The sequence below is a fragment of the Microtus ochrogaster genome, chromosome 4 (assembly GCF_000317375.1).
Source record: "Microtus ochrogaster isolate Prairie Vole_2 chromosome 4, MicOch1.0, whole genome shotgun sequence".
NCBI classification, from domain to species: domain Eukaryota; kingdom Metazoa; phylum Chordata; class Mammalia; order Rodentia; family Cricetidae; genus Microtus; species Microtus ochrogaster.
In genome coordinates, this window is record NC_022011.1 from 35,890,764 (window position 1) to 35,907,542 (window position 16,779).

Consider the following 16,779-nt stretch of genomic DNA (forward strand, 5'->3'; position numbering starts at 1 on the left):
AGAGAGAGAGAGAGAGAGAGAGAGAGAGAGAGAGATAAAGATAAAGATATATAAGAATTTTTTGCCTGTTACCACATGCATGCCTGCGGGATTTCCTAAACCAGGGGTTACAGTTGGTTGTGACACCATATGGGTGCTAAGAATTGAACCCATGTCTTCCGCAAACTCTGCAATGAATGAGCCATCTCCCAGCCCAGAGATCAATGTGTACTCGTACTCAGAGCTAGACATGTTTCCTTCACAGTTGGGGAGGGGTGATGTTGGGGACCAGATTTCTCCATTGTGATTGCACTTGTGCCATGGTAGGGATGAGGGGGAGATCCTATCGAAGGATCAGAAAGACATCCACCCTGAGACTGCTCCTTCCTACTGGCTCCAGGATGTGTGGAAGCCAGGTGGAGGGAGATGGGCACAGTACCTCTCTGTCTCAGGAAACATCCTATAGAGGGCTGGCTTTTCTTCTATTAGTGTCTCTACCACAGTATTATGGATCATCTGTGCTTTCCTGAGAAAACCTGGCTCAAGTGAGGCTTATTCCTCATCTGCTCACCACCACACACCTCTGAGGCTGGAGCCACTCTGCAGTGAGCCACTGTGTTTCTCAGTCCCTGGGCACTGTTTGTTCTTCTTGACCGTTTTCCTAAAATCATAATCCAGGCCTTTCAAAAGGAAAGAAAAATAATCCCGTGGTCTTTCTTTTCCTTCCTTCCTTCCTTCCTTCCTTCCTTCCTTCCTTCCTTCCTTCTTTCCTTCTTTCATGACAGAGTTTCTCTGTACAATCCTGGCTATCCTGGAACTGGCCCTATAGACCAGGATAGCCTTGAACTCTGAGATCAGTCAACCTCTGCTCCTGAAGGCTACAGGAATTCTTAAGAAGGAACTCTTTATTGTTTTATCACTCTCCTGGATGACTGTCAAGATTAGAGCTCTTTCATCAGGTGGGGTGAGGTTGGGAATTAATGCAGGCAAAGGTCAGAGGCTCCTGAAGGGCTTGATTCCAAGTCACTGAGGGACGACCCATTTTAATTGCAGAAGGCTATGTGGATGTTGCCTTCCAGGAAGTACGCATCTGCTCAGCCGCCTCCATCACACAACAAAGATTCTGACTGACTCTAGCTGAAGAATGCCACCCAAAAGTGTTGGCTGCCTTCTGAATCATTTTAAAATCCATGCTAAGTTTACATTCCCTAGGAAGATTACATTTTCTTTGCAATGATCAAGGAGCCACGTCGACATTGTGAACATGGAGGACAGAATGGGGTCATTTCCTGAATCCCCACCTGGAAGGGCGACCCCTTCCCTAGTTACTTGGAGCATGCATCCCACCCACCCCCAACAGGAGGAGTCAACTTGTGCTGGTAGAGTTTCCGCTGTGGCTTCCTGAATTAATTAGATTCCTCAGGTGTAAGTTTTCAAGTCTCCCCAAGCTGCTGGAGCCAAACAGGTGCCCCCTTCTCTCTCACTCTGCAGGGCCGGGTGCCTCAGCTGAGGATCCTGACATTCTAAGCCAGGGTGTGCGCCTCCCTGGCAGGCAGCAGCAGCAGAGCAATGCACAGCCTTTTGGGTTGAAGGTGGGAAGGGAGTGGTGGTGGGAGGGAATGTCAAAATTTGCAAACTTGGGATCCTGGGCACAGGGCCAGTGAGGGCTGAGTGAAGTCGCCTTGGTGTTCCAGGGAAGGAAGCTGGCCCACCAGCTGCATTCTGGGCATGGTGTCTGATGGGAGAATGGTGGGGAGTGGGACCAGTGTCAGCTCCAGAGGGAGATGCCAGCTGCTTCCTCTTTACCCCTTCAGTGACACTTCTCTTACAGCTTGGGCAGGATCCACTCTCCTGAATGTGTTTGAGAAAGCCTATTCCCTGTGTTCCTTGGGGCCTGATTGGATAGTACTTTGCAGGGAGTGCTGAAATGTTAGCAGCCTTCCAGCACCCAAATGTGACTACAGTATCCCTGAATAACTCAATTTCCTAACACTGGCACTGTCTATGGCTTATCTCTTGCTGGGAAGGGATTCTAATTCACACCCCTCTCACTTTTAAAAATAGCTTACGCGGTTGCCAAGGGGAGGGCCTGGTATTTACTACCAGAGAATATATGAATTAAAATACTAGCTCCCTCCTCCCCCTCCCTTGAGATTCTCTGGCAGCAGTCTGCCCAGCACTCTGATACCTGGGAGAAAGCCCGTCCCGCAGAAGGGGCCTTCCTCCCTCACAGTGCCTGACCCACCTCTCTTATTTGTGCCTGGAAGGCAGCACGCACCAGGATTTAGTCACTTAGTATTCATGCCTTGTCAAGATTGGAGTGAAAGCTTATATTGCAAAGCTGGGGGGTGCGGTGGCCAGACCAAACACACAGCAAGCAGTTCAAATCACAGTTAGATTAGAAGAAAGCGCGGGGCAGAGCCTGCAGTACATGAAAGACATCACTCCATAAAGCAGGGTAGGGGAGGCTGTGGTGGGTCCAGACTCGTTCTTCCTCTGGTACTTCTGAAAGTTGGTGTGAGGGTTTTAAATATATTTTTCTCCTCCTCTCTTGTCTGCTCCCCTCCCCTTTATCTTTTAAATATAAAGGATCTCTGCCAGGGATGAGATTGAAAGGGACAATTTCTCAATGCATTTCCACATTTCACAAAGGGTCAGTGATATGGGAGGTGTTAGCTGGCCCCGTGATTACTACTGGAAATAACAGACCCCACAAGGGAAACGGTGTTTGGACATATATAATATAATAATAATAATTCACATATGCTAATGCTTAGCTCCGTCAATGCCAGCTTTATTTTTTTTTCTCGATATACACAGAGCTGGCAGACAATTTTAACTGATGAGGTAATGTCATCTTTAATTTAGAGAGCCATGAGCTGACCACTCTAAGCAGTGACATCATCCTGGCGACTGTCTCCTGGGTTTTCCGTAGACATAAGTCATGGGCCCTGGCAGTTTGGTTAATGACCAATGGTCATCATTAAAATTTCCCCCACTTGATTTCTTTTAAATTGCCAAATACAGTTTACGTGACTGCCATATTTTAGCTGGGCCTGAAATGAATATATCACAGCAAGTTAAGGTTTAAAATAAATGGGTTGCAATGGTTTTTGTGTGAATTCTAGGGGAAAAAAAAATGAAGATAAGTCAGGTTTGCCGGTCTCCCGGGTGGCTTGGTAAATAAACGGAATGGAAGGGCTGGGGAGATGGTTTATTAGGCACAACAATCGCTGCACAAGCGCAAAGTCCTGAGTTTTAATCCCCAGGAACCACATATAAAGCTGGGCGTGGCAGTATGCATCTACAACCACTCGCGCTGGAAGGTGAAGATGAGGGGCCCTAGGGCTCGTTCACTGCCCAGTCAGCCCAGCCTAACCTCTGACCTACACACACACACACACACACACACACACACACACACACACACACCTACACGAACATACAGACACACATGAGCACACAAACACATGCACACGCACACACATACACCTGCTCAAGTTTTAAAGAAGGAAGGAAGGAAGACAGAAGCAAAACACTAAGCAATACAACAACAGACCAATAGAAACCTCGTTCTGCTCCAGGACACCTAGTGTCTGCTGCTGATGGTTTTCTGCCTTTTAAAGATCCTTACGCTCCAAGCACACGTTCACCCACTGTGACCCCCTCACCATTTGGTCCCGTCAGTATGATATGAGGTCTGAGTTTCCCTTGATAATTTCACAGTTGTGTTAATTCTTTTCCCTTTAAAGATTCTGTCTGCCGGGTATAAACAAGGTTGCTTTCCAGTCTTACAACCCTCCCCTCCCCTCTTCTTCCAGACTTGAAACCATGCTTTGTGGCACAAGTGTAGGCTGGGGAGGTATTCCGTCTCAGCCACTGAATGCGGCTAAAGAGAGAGTCCTTTCTCAGAAGACTGGAGTTGGACAGAATGGCGTTAAATAGTGAAGAATCTGTTTATTATTCCTTGGCCATATGTTTAGAAGGTCGCTCACAGAAATCAAAGTATTGTTCACGGGACACTCCAGCCAAGGAGACATTCCGAATTCATAAGAGAACCTCGCAGTTTGAAAAGAATGCCCCGCATTATGCGCTGGACACCCCTACCACAGACAAAGCCACACTACTTAATAATAGAGAATTGTGCTTCAGAGAGTTTGCTTTTTCTTGCTAATTGGTTGCTTTAACTGACATTGTCTGCAAGTATAATGGACACCATTATTCTTAATGGTTCTGTGCTGTTGATGATGTGCACAGGCAAGGCGGTCCATTTTAATTATTGCCTCTCCCTCTGTGTCTCTTCCCTCCATGCGGAGCAGCGCTAAATGCAGATGGTGCATTTTCCCCCTTGACAGACCATACCAGATGTGAAGTTTCCCAAATTTTGAAGTCGAGAGGACCTTGTTCTCCACCTCACAGTACCTCCCTTTCTTGTTTGCAAGGTATGACTACGTGGAGGTGATTGATGGAGACAACGAAAACGGCCGCCCATGGGGCAAGTTCTGTGGGAAGATCGCACCTTCTCCCGTGGTGTCCTCAGGGCCCTTCCTCTTCATCAGATTTGTCTCTGACTACGAGACGCACGGGGCAGGCTTTTCCATCCGCTATGAAATCTTCAAGCGGGGTAAGTGACTTCCATAAGAACAAGAGTGACTAAATTAGTCTTTAGGGTTGTCTGATATCCCAAAAGATCACGTGACAAAAAAGATGAGGTCATGACTTTATCCTTTCATAAAGCATTTAACATTTCCCTTATAGAAATATTGGGAGATATTTTCAATAAAGAAAATATATCCATGGTATGGCAGAAGTATGTTTAAAATGGATAAAGAATACTCAGAAATTTTTAAAAAAAAATAGTGTTACCCTAATGTGTGACACCATTGTTGGCTATTTAAATTCAGTGCATCACATTGAATTCTTGTATTGATTCTTATCTTTTCCAGAAATAAATTAGAGTGCTACTGGAGTTTAATATATTCTCTCTTCTTCTCCATCTCTCTCTGGCCCCCTTCAAGGACTCTAACTCAAATTGGTCTCCAGCTTACTGTGTGGCTGAGAATGACCTTGAACTCTGTCCTGCTCCCTCCTTCTAGGTAGGAGGGTCACAAGTGTGTGGCCGCACACAGTTTATACCCTGGTGGGGATGGAACTTCCGACTTCATGCAGGCCAGCCAAGCTCTCTACCCACTCAGGAAGCATTCCTAGTTAACCCGACTTTTTCTAGGCCCATGCCCAGGTTGTCCTCTGTGCATACACTGTCTACAGTACACAGAATGTCGTGTATATATGCATACTGTACACCCACATATTACATCTACCAATGTTTCTCTTAGTAGCTTCAAATTTCCGTGTGTAAAATTTGTTTCATTTCCCAACACGGTTGCTTCTATTTGAGAAATGCAAAAAAAAAAAACAAACCACTTTTCCATTTCTGCACATATATTCTGCATAGAAATATTCACAAAATTAATGCATAAATACACACTTTTCCTCAGCAGTCATCTAATGGTACAGAACTCGTGGATGACTGATCTTTTGAAAACTCAGCACTTATTTCAGGGCTCAGCAACTTCAGAAGTTTCTAAAAAAAAATGTGGATTATATCGATCATAGTTTAATGCAACCAGGAAATTAATTTTTTAGATGCTGGCTTTGAAGTGTTCAGGCACTGGGTTATGATTATGAGAATTCGCCACTCAAATCCCAAGAGCTAAGGACAGGACTGTCCTGCCTGGTAGCCTTAGAACCTCCTTGCTCCTCCCCGGACCACCCAGAATCTCTCCCAAGTGCCCCTATTTTCCCTTACGTCTGTGCTCCCTGATGTTGGAACTTTGGACCACTCGCCCAGCGTTCACCTAAAGGAACTTCCCTGGGACACTCACACCTCCAGCCTCCAGCCTGCCATACTTCCTTTGTCCTGTTTGTTGACCTGGGTCCCTGGCTCTGCTACTCAAGGAGGTCAGGGAGTTTCTATGGACCGCAGTGTCAGGGACTGAACGGTGAAGCTAGGGAGAGACTGTGTAATTAAGGGTCTATATATTTAACCTGGGTCAGGGAGGGGTATTACTCAATTGCTTGAGTGCCCACCTACCCTGAACTCCTGGACTCCACCCCAACACCAAACAAACTAGGTGTGGTGAAGGCAGGAGTAGCAGAATCTCATCGTCATCCTCAGCTAAAAGGAGTTTAAACTCTTGGCACACGGGGAACCCTATCTAACCGTAAAGCCAAGAAAACACCTTAGCTATGACAATTGCCTATCCCTTTGGCCATTAACATTCAGAGGTGCCTTCTTGTAGCCGCGCTAGATACTTGTCATCTTCCGGTCATAGCCGGAGATCGGTACACCTCCAGATTTGTCTTTACAGCACGGTCCTCCATGCAACTCCTCCCTCCCGTGCTGGCCTCACTCCTGTTCAGCCCTGGGAGCTCCTGCCAGTTCCTGAGCCCTCTCTGGCCACTGTCCATCCCCTTTGGAGGACGCATTTTTTGCAATTGGGGCAAACTTATATAATAATGAAAAAGGCAACGGTTAAAAAATGACAACAGCGAAAGCCACCCCTCTGGGGCTGGGAGTGTGCACACGCACATGGCCCTTGAAAGATGAGGCCAAGATGACAAGAAGTTCAATGTCATCCTCAGCTACATGGAGTCCGTGTCACTCAGCACAGACCTCCCATCACCCCCTTGGGAATTCTCTGCTGTATCAAGCCCTACGCAGACTGGGATCACTTCCAGTGGTACATGGTTATGGTATGGCCAAGCACCATGGAAATGTTGAAAGTTATGCAGCTCTGAAAGTGGAATCAGAGCTGGTCATACTTTTTTGTCTCACTGAACCATAATCTCATCTGGGCATGCTGACCTTTCTCAGGAGGAGGTATTAAAGCCTGCTTTAGAGCTGTCTGTGCACCTTGCCTTTGACGATCTAAGGAAGATGTTTCTTCCCCAGAGAGGAGATTGAGACGTAAAGACACACTACATCTCAGAAGTGAAATTCTAAGATTGCCAATATCATACATCATATATTATATAACATATGTGATATTGCATTTATTATTTATTAGCTATGTGATTATAAACTAGCATAACAATACACAATATGCTTTTATGTAATCATGGTATATATAGTGTATGTGTTTGTATATATTCCACATGTAACATATGACTCAACTTGGCATTATTACTGTCATCTCAGATGCTCCCTGAGCATTCAGAATGGAGTGAGAACATTTACCTAGAATGAACCTGTCAAAATACAGCAAGGCCCTGAGCCTTTAGCTATAATCAAACCAATTAACACGTGGAGACAGAGCAGAGTAGTGTGAACCCCACATAAGGTTTGAAATGCTTTCTTAACAGACCATATACAGGTCTTATAAGGCCAGGTGTATTATATCCAAATAACAAGCCTTGATCTCTTCCATCCTCGGCTGTGCTAACTCAGAGGTTAGTCAGCCAACTTTCCTCTCAAGAGTTGCCAGAGCCTCCAATGGGAAAGAAGCTTATTGACCTAAGTGTCAATAAGCCTATCTGTCTAAGGAGTTACTTCAAGTCATCGGGCACTTCAGAAAGCTACTCAGTTCAGAACAGTACTTACCCTACAAGTATGATGATGTGAATTTGATCCCCAACACCCAAGTAAGACGCTGGGTGTGACGGGATGTGCCTGGGGAGACAGATTCAGGTCATTGGTCAGTCGGACTAGCTAATCTGTGAGCCCCAGGTGAGCTCTGGGTGGAAGTCGGAGCCCCTGTCTCAGCAGAGGCCACCCTCTGGCCCCTGCATGCATATTCACTTGCACACAGAGACATGTGCACTTGCACACCCAGAGCCAAGGAACAGACTTGACTCGTCACCTTATTTCATCAACTCTTGGAGTTCCTACAGCAGCCTGAGAGCCACAGCCAGACAAAGAGAAGGTGACTTGGATGTTCTCAGATTCAATACTGAGATTCAAAAGACCCTGTTTTCCAGGCTGAAGAGATGGCCCAGTTCTTAAGAGCACTTTTTGCTCTTCAGAGGATTCAAGTTGGGTCTTCGGTATTCATATGGTAACTCACAGTCATCCTTAACTCTAATTCCAGGCTAATTCAGTCTTTGAGGGCCCCAGGTACTCCTGTGGTGCACACATATATGCAGGCAAACACGTATGACCATAAAAATAAAATCAATAGATCTTTAAAGGGGAAGGGGTGTCCCATTTTCTCTGCTTTCTTTAAGTATGGCTACTTGAAGATCAGAGCAGTAGTGGCCACAAGGGAAAGTTGGCTTTTGGGCTGCATAGACTACCCTGCCCTGTTTGGTGCAGGATGCCTTGGACTGAAGTCTTGCTCATTCACACAGCTGCAAGGTCAGCCTGTGACGCATGCCCACCTCCTCTTGTTTTGCGATCACAAATCAGCACAGTTTGCAAAGTCTTGATAACCCTGAACAGCCATTAAAATCACACGTTGTAAATATGCACCTTCTGCACACACGCCTGTGAACGAGCAGCTTTAGAATGGTATACCGCGCAGCTGAGTCTTGGCGGAAGGTGATAGTGTCAGCGTTGATATCAGGTGACGCCTCGCGTCGGGGCTGTAATCGCAGTTTATGGTGCCCTCACTAACTGCCACACGTTGACACGCACCTGTGTCAACACCGCTCAGAGTAAGTCAAGTCACCCGGGGTCCGTGTACGAATTACCTTTCACATTCAGTTTGTCAAAGAGACAGAGGTCACATCTGGCAGAGTGACCGACTCACTGCCAGGGGAATCCGAAACCCAAACTCTCGAGGCTGAATGCTCTCCCTCGCCTCTGTAAATGTTCTATTTCACCAATAAACGGCTGTCAGCCTCGAGATTTAAAGATCTGAGCTTGAAGGGGCTGTAATTATTTCTCTAGGGCTCTGTTGAGATTTCTGCAGGTTACTTACTCATTGTTCCCACATGATTTTATATTTGTGTCCCCCCCCCGATTTTTTTTTTTTTTTTTTTTTGCCTGTAACAGCAGATGCTTTTCAGTTGCTCTACACAAATGCGAAACTACCGTGAGCACAGTAAACCTTAGCCTGACTTACCATGTAGGTCGGCGTTAGGGAATGGCCGAGCAGCGAACTGGCAACGATGGTGGTGAGAATGGCAGCCTTTTCCTAGAAACCCTCTGCCTTCTCCCCGTTCCTCTTGTGCTTCTGAGACATTCCCATTGTGTTCCTTTTGTCTCTTGCTCACAGGTCCCGAATGTTCTCAGAACTATACAGCTCCCAGTGGAGTGATAAAGTCCCCGGGGTTCCCTGAAAAGTACCCCAACAGCTTGGAGTGCACCTACATCATATTTGCGCCGAAGATGGCTGAGATTATCCTGGAGTTTGAAAGTTTTGACCTGGAGCAAGACTCAAATCCTCCAGGAGGAATGTTCTGTCGCTATGACCGACTGGAGATCTGGGATGGATTCCCTGAAGGTAACGTTTAAGAACAGCTGGGAAAATCCTTCAAAAAGGAGGAATCTTTTATAAATGTCATAATGCACACATCATTTCTTTACAATAGACAAAGATGACAAGGGAAAAGAAAATGTGAAGGGTAGGGGTGGGATTTTTGTGATTAAAAAGACCGTCCCAACTCCTTCACTATGTACATAGGCAGTGGAGGCCGTGAAAGAAAATTCAAGGTTTTGAGTGATTTCCGTGATAGCCTGCTAGCAACAGTTTTCCTGATCTCTTCATTTCTGTTCATTAAAACGTTAATTTACATCAAATCTTTCATTTTAGAGATGAGAGAAGGAGAGTGGAGCAGAATTAAGGGACAGCACTGTCAGGAAGAGGAGGTATAGTTGAAATTCTAAATGGGATGGTAAAGCCAGACCACAGTAAGACAAAACCGTTTGAGCATGGGTTTGAGGAAGGTGGGGAAGCAGCCGTGTGGACATCTGTGAACTTTTTGGGAGAACTAGAAAGTGAATACAAAAATCTCCATGAAGAGTCTGAGCAAGGGGAGGAAGATAAAGAACTTGCTGCAACCGCCCGCGTTGCTAACATTGATTGTACTTAGCCCAGTTCCTGCTAAGACTGCATGTATTTGAAAGGACAGCCCAGAAGGGTCCAATGGCTGGCAGCTGAAGATGTACAGCCACCACTAAAATGGTAGGGCAGTGTTCTTAAGCCAAATTCATTGTGAGTGAAGAGCAGATAGAATATGAAGGTAACTGCTTATAGTGCTTGAAAAAGACATTGAAATTCCAGTCATTTTATCAGTCAACAGCAAAGAAAACTATTAGTGTTAGGGAAGCTTTGGACTGCGGTTTAGTAAATGAACGAGTTAACATTAGTTTGATCTGTTCTTTCTCTTTTACCTTATGAAGAAGGCTATAATGATCCTACAGGAACTCTTTCATTAGATAATGAGATTTTCCCAAACACAGCGCTGTTTGATTTCCAAGCACTCAATCTGATAATTAGGAAAACGGTATTATAATAATGTGGTAGCAATAGCTGGGATGTGTAATAACGGGTTTATTTGTTCACAAGCCAAATTTGCAGCCTTCCTTTCTAGAACTTTCATTTAAAAAATGGCATCGGAGGAGGAGGTCCCATCAGCCAACTTATTTAGAAGACTTTTTTAGAAAGAGGCGCATTGTTATTAGTGTCAAGGGTTTCTTAAGGTGGCAATTTTCTGGTCCTAGAAAATCACCGTGTTCAAACTAAGAACAATGGAAGAGTTACCAGCCTTCTGCACCCGTGGTTTGAACTATGGCAAAGTTGACTCCTTCCCAGAGAGCCGTGGCTTTGGAATATGAAGAAGTTATTGTTTTGTTTTCTTCTTGAGACAGAGCTCTCACGTAGTGCCAGCTGGTCTCTAACTTACTATGTAGCTGAGGATGGCTAGGAAATCCTGGTCCTCCTGTCTCTATCTCTCTGGTACTGGGGTCACAGGCATGCATTGCCGCACCTGGTTTATGCCATGCTGGGGCTTGAACCCATGGCTCTGGGCACACTAGATAAGCACTAAATCACCCAAGCCATATCCCCAACACAAACGCTTTGTATATTTGTTCATAGTTGCCTGGCCTCATCCAGTCAACACCAGCACAACTGTGTGGTTATAGCTTTCTCTTTGGAAGTAAATGGGAACTGACCCTCCTGGGGCTTTTGCTGGTGACACTAGAAACATCTTTGTCACTGTAGCTCAACACTCTCGGTTTGTGTGCCAATAGATGTAGTAGCTTGTATTTCCCTGAAACAACATCCAAAAGGTTCAGAAGGCTTTTAGCCATCGCATGACTTTATGCTCCATCTGACCACAAGCATCGAATTAAATGACTAAGTAATTGAAAGCTGCCCATTGACACAAATTGACTTTGAAGAAAAGCAGTTGGCTCTGAAACTCTGAATTCACGGCGTGTAGGTTGTAAGTCACACATCTCCATCTCCTGGCTCTCCAGAGGCTCACACGGAGTTATGAGTTCTGAAGGGATTGGTGCAGAGTGCCAAGCCAACCTCTGCAGAGGGATACTAATGTGTGTGGACTGGCCTGTGGAGCTTAGGGATGATGCACTCACACTGCTGGTGTGCCAGTATTCTGTCTGAGCTGGGAAGAAAGACATTGCAGAGCCCATCAGCAGGGTCAGGAATGAGCTCCTTAAGAACTGGATGAGTGTTGATGTCTTTATTTACTTGGACATATAAAGTAGCCTAGTAGGAGCACATGGATAGAAAAAAAGTTTGCCAATGTGCACTAGAGACTCTCTACCAATAGGCTTATTAATTTATGAAAAGTTAAGTGGCCTGTCTAGTGCCTATGAAATGATTGCTTTCTGATTCATTAAAGATCTCTCACTAAAAGTACCTCTTTCGCCAGCATGGCAGTATATGCCTGTAATCCCAGCACTTGGAAGGCTTAAGTAAGATTACTATGAGTTCAAGGTTAACCTAGACAACACAGCGAGTACCAGACTGTCTCAAAAAAATTCATTACATTTTGTTTTTGTATATATTTCAGAAGGCAGAAGACCACATTATCTTCATTCTGAGGCAGGGCTGGGATTATTAGAAAGAACAGTGGAGTGGGGGTTCTCTTTACTAAGAAGGACAGACATCCCGTCACCTTCACATCCAGCTTGACAGGACTAGGGTGCTGTTGTTCAAAGCTTGTAAATCCCCCTTCTGAAAGTCCTCAGTGCTTCACTTTTTGCATTATACTTCTGGGTTTGGTGATGATGTTCACCCTTCTCTTTGGCCTTTGGGTCTACAATTACAGAGAGAAGAAACCAGCAGCCCTGTGTGAATGCGACACAAATGAGCACAGGCGTTGTGCATGAGAGTGCCTTGTCCTCCCGGTTCAGATCAATATTGCATTAGCTTGTGAAGCTGAGGTCCCCCTGTTGTTCACGAAAATTCAATACCTCTTTGTATTATTGTCGCCAGAGCCTTACACTCTCGTATCTTGAGGGCTCCTAAGGGAACGTACAGGGATCTGTCTGGGGGCAATGTTCTAAAAGACAGAAGGCAGATTTACCCAGCATGCCTCCAACATTATAAACCAGTGAGTCATGGAGACTCTCTAAATTATGAGTCTGCATTAGACAAGTTCTCTTCTGTTTCCTCTTTCAAAGAGACTCCCCCCCGCCACCCTCCCCAAGGAATGGGGTGATAGGGGAGGGGGAAGATGGCTGTCGGTGCCTCCATGGGTACTGCCGCTTCCCTCGCCAGTGTTGAGCGGGAAGGTCAGGGCCTGTGGTGATCAAGGAACAACCTCAAGGATTAGGATTGTCAAAGTTTGCCCACAAACTAAAGTAAAAGATTATGAAAGCACACTAGGAATTTAAATGAGAGGGAACCATGAGGAGAGGGTGAATGGACGCTAAGCCTCCCATTTATAACTGCAGACCAAAATGGGATTCTTATCCCAGGCAAGGGAAGAACTGAGTTCTTGGCTCCAGCAAGATGGTTTTTGGGCATACATTATGGACAACCTGGAGCTCCTTGGCCAAGAAAAGAGGTGTTGAATTGGCGGCAGGACCTCCCATGCAGAATGAAGAAAGCCTGGCACAGAGCTAGCACTTGGAGAAGAAATCCAGGCCAAGATTAAGCTGAAAAGAAGTGGGAACAATGAGAGTTCCATTTTCTGAAGCAGATGTAACGAAATTCCCTTTGCAACGTTCGAAGCTATTGTCTGATGTGATGCCCTTTCCAGGATCATTATCAGTCTCCATCCCAGAATGCCCCTGTGTTTCCTTCACGGTAGACCACGTCACATGCCACATTCTGTGTTTCCAGCGACAGGGCGATAGCAGAGAGAACGGTCTTTGAATTCAGCCTGGTTGATGACTTTGAACACTCCAAATAACTGGATAACTAGGGCAACGCATAGTGGACTGGGAGCTGAGGCTTAGTGGGCAGAGTGCTTACCTAGCATACACAAAGCCCTGAATTCACATGTGCAAAGAGTATTGTGTCAAAGCTGGGCATGGAGTTCAGTAGGTAGATTTGCTTACCTCATGATAAACCATGATAAACCAGGGCTAAGGAAGCCCCGGTTCAATCCCCACTGCATATACCAGGCATAGTGGGACACACCTGTAATTCTAACAGTGGAAGCAGAAAGATTGGAAGGTCAAGGTCATTGTCAGCTACACAGTGAGGTTGAGGCCATTCTAGCATGCGCATTAAACCTTTCTCAAAGGGCAACAGAAATAAACTGAACTATGTGTTTGTTTGGTTGGTTAGTTTAAGAGGTCAAACCGGTGAAACTGAAAACCAAGGATCTACATACTCTGAAATACGAAGTGTTCAGATTGGATCCCACTAGAAAGTCAGTGGTTCCTAGAGGCTTTGAGAAGACCAACTCTTGTGGAATTCACTTTTGCAATGATATTTGGATCACCTTACCCCCAAAGGCACCAGTTACATGCTTGATCCTTGGAGACTCATGACCCTTTTGAAAACCTGTCCCTCCACCCCAGGAAGCAAGGAAAGGCTACCACCTGGGATTCTTAGGCAGAGCTGTGAGTCTCAACTAAAGTGCACAGAACAGTGGTTTTCTGGTGGTGGGGGTGGGGGTCTGTGCCTCACAATCCAAGCCATCTGGTCTGTCCTTACCATATATGCGATAAAAATGCGAGGGAGAAAATAAGTGCTTTTCTGTCTCGTTGATCTGAGCAGATCTGTGGAGAGGACCCGCGACTGCAAGGAGCTTCTGCCCTATGTGACTCATCCTCAGGGTTGGGTTAAAACACTTCAGCAAAGGCACAGCTACGTGACCCAAATTAGAATTTGACTTTAACACAAATTAATTACTGTTCTGGGCCGTTCATGGCCTGGGGCAGACATACCTCTACTGGGTACAAATGGTTGCTGTAGGCCGTTTCATGGCCATTAAACATAGTGTAGTACAATCCCCATTCTTGGGTTTGGAAGAGTTAAACACAGAATTTAGAAAACACATCCATTCATTTTGACTGGAACTTATAATAACTTATATAACTTGTGAGTTATATAATAACTTATATAAAATATCAGTGTTTGTAGTCTCTAAATCTTGAATGGTTAGAACTGTCTATAAGTCAGTGGACTCAGCCCTGAGAAGTGTTTTGTCAAAGATTTTGTCTAAGTGTATGATGTGGGTGGCTTAGCATCCAGGGCTGTGTAACGGAATGAGGAAGGAAACCTGGGTTGTGTGGTCTGGATGCTTCCTGGGACATTATGTCTTCCCCAGGCTCTCTACTGGGGAAAGAAGAAATTAGACATCCTGGAACTTGCCTAGCTGGTGTCTTTTCCTGCTGAGCTTTAGAAACAGCTTGGTCGAAATGACATTCTTTACTATTAAAGAAAGATCTCTCTCTCTCTCTCTCTCTCTCTCTCTCTCTCTCTCTCTCTCTCTCAATGTATGTGTCTGCAACCTCAGGTACCATTTCTCAGGAGCCACCCCTTTTGCCTTTGTTTCATTTTTTAACATGTATATGTATGTATCTTGTGAGTATATATGTATATAGCATGTGTTCTCATGTGAAGACATTGGGTGTCTTCCTCTGTTGCTTTCCTCTCTATTTTCTGAGGCAAGAGCTCTCATGGACTGCAGAGCTCACTCACCAGCCTGTCTTTGAGATCTCCATTCTGAGTTCTGGGCTTACAGCTGGGCCGCGATGCCACAGCCTCCCTGTTTTACTTGTAGGCACTGGGGATGTGAACTCTGGTCTTAGTGGCATTGATTCCCGAGAACAGCCGTGCTGATTGGAGGGTATGTTTATGACTGTGAGTGCCAGTTTCAGCTCCCTTCCTCTCCACAGGTTCATCCAGCATCTGCACTGTTCACCAATTAACCAGGAGAGACTCACGCGAGGCTACAGCAGTCTTTGTGTCCTGCTGAGGCTTGTGCGTATAAATGGGAATTTTTGCATCTTCTGTAGGAGAAAAGACAATCTGACATTCTCTGTGTCTCTACTTTTCCAGTCGGCCCTCACATCGGGCGCTACTGCGGGCAGAAAACACCGGGTCGGATCCGCTCTTTCTCGGGCATTCTCTCCATGGTCTTCTACACCGACAGCGCAATAGCAAAGGAAGGTTTCTCGGCCAACTACAGCGTGCTACAGAGCAGCGTCTCTGAAGGTCAGTGCGTGCCCGTCTCACAAAGCCCCGTAGTCCCGTAGTAAGCACAGCCCATTATTTCTCCTACACCTGCGGCCGCACAAAACGCTAGAGAAATGTTCTGTGAACGGCGGTGCCCACTGTTTGTTTTTCTGTGAAGAAAGAAAAAAAGCTTTTTGTGTGTGAGTGTCCGTTGGAAAAATATCATTTGGTGTATTTCCTCCATAAAATTATGTGAGCCTCCGCAGTTAGGGAAGTGGAAAATGACTGGACATGGCCTGGGAACAATGAGAGAGGTCACCTGGGGGCTTCCCTGGCACCTCCATGGCACAGGTGTCAGGAACCACAAAGGGCAGTTCCTGGCAGAACCAGCCAGGGGTAGCTGATACACAAATCAGTCACACACAAGGACTGTTGGCCATGGGAGACCATGGGGGACTCTGTGTTTGCGTGTGTGAGAGAGAAACAGAGACAGACAGACAGACAGACAGACAACAGCTTATAGATAGCAGTTCTGTCCTTCCACCGTGTGGATTCTGGTGGCAAAGGTTTTTACCTGCTGAGCCATCTAACCAGCTCTAATTTTTCTTTGAAGACAGAATCTCATGTGCACCACGCTGGTCCGGTCAAGGATGACCTTTAACTCTTAAGTCTCCTGCCGCTAACTCCCAAGTGCTGGGGTTACAAGTGTGCAGCACCTTATCCAGATATGGAATGCTAGGATTGAACCCCGGGCTTGGTCCGTGCTAGGCAAGCAGTAAACCTGCTAAGCCTGAGACCCAGCCTGGAAAAGGAGAATATTTCTGTTTGTTTCACATACATTCCCAATAAAGAGAGCAAGGTATTTTTTAAAGATCTTATTAAAAGTGCTCAGGGCAGGGGAAATAGCTCAGTGGTAGAATACTCGCCTGTAATTTAGGAGTCCCTAGATTCAGTTCCCAGTGTTACAACCCCTCTGCACAACAGAAAAATAAAACAAACAAACAAAAAAAAAGAAATACTGCCTGAAGTTCGTGTGGCTAAGGGTTCTTTTGAAGGTCAGACAAAGAAAAACCTGGTTTTGCTGCCCTGCATAGTGGCTTGGGAAGGAGCCCTGGGTGTGGCCTGCGTGTTTCAGAGTTCTGCGAGGGCTTCTGACATCTTCTGCCCCAAATCTGATTGGAGATGGAAAGGCAAATGAAATCCAAAACCTCTGCACTTATTTGGCTAGTTAAAACCTCATCTGTAAAAAAAA

The 16,779-nt window shown here is 45.7% G+C and overlaps 1 protein-coding gene across 3 annotated transcripts in view; it reads left to right on the forward strand.

Annotated features, from left to right (window-relative positions):
- Positions 1-16,779, forward strand: part of Nrp1 (neuropilin 1) — a 139,713-nt gene that overhangs the window by 51,541 nt on the left and 71,393 nt on the right. For all 3 annotated transcript variants that reach the window (XM_005345924.3, XM_005345923.2, XM_005345926.3), the window contains exons 4-6: positions 4,422-4,603; positions 9,198-9,425; positions 15,411-15,566. In XM_005345924.3, the coding sequence (XP_005345981.1) occupies positions 4,422-4,603; positions 9,198-9,425; positions 15,411-15,566 (566 nt within the window). The remainder of the gene's footprint in view (positions 1-4,421; positions 4,604-9,197; positions 9,426-15,410; positions 15,567-16,779) is intronic.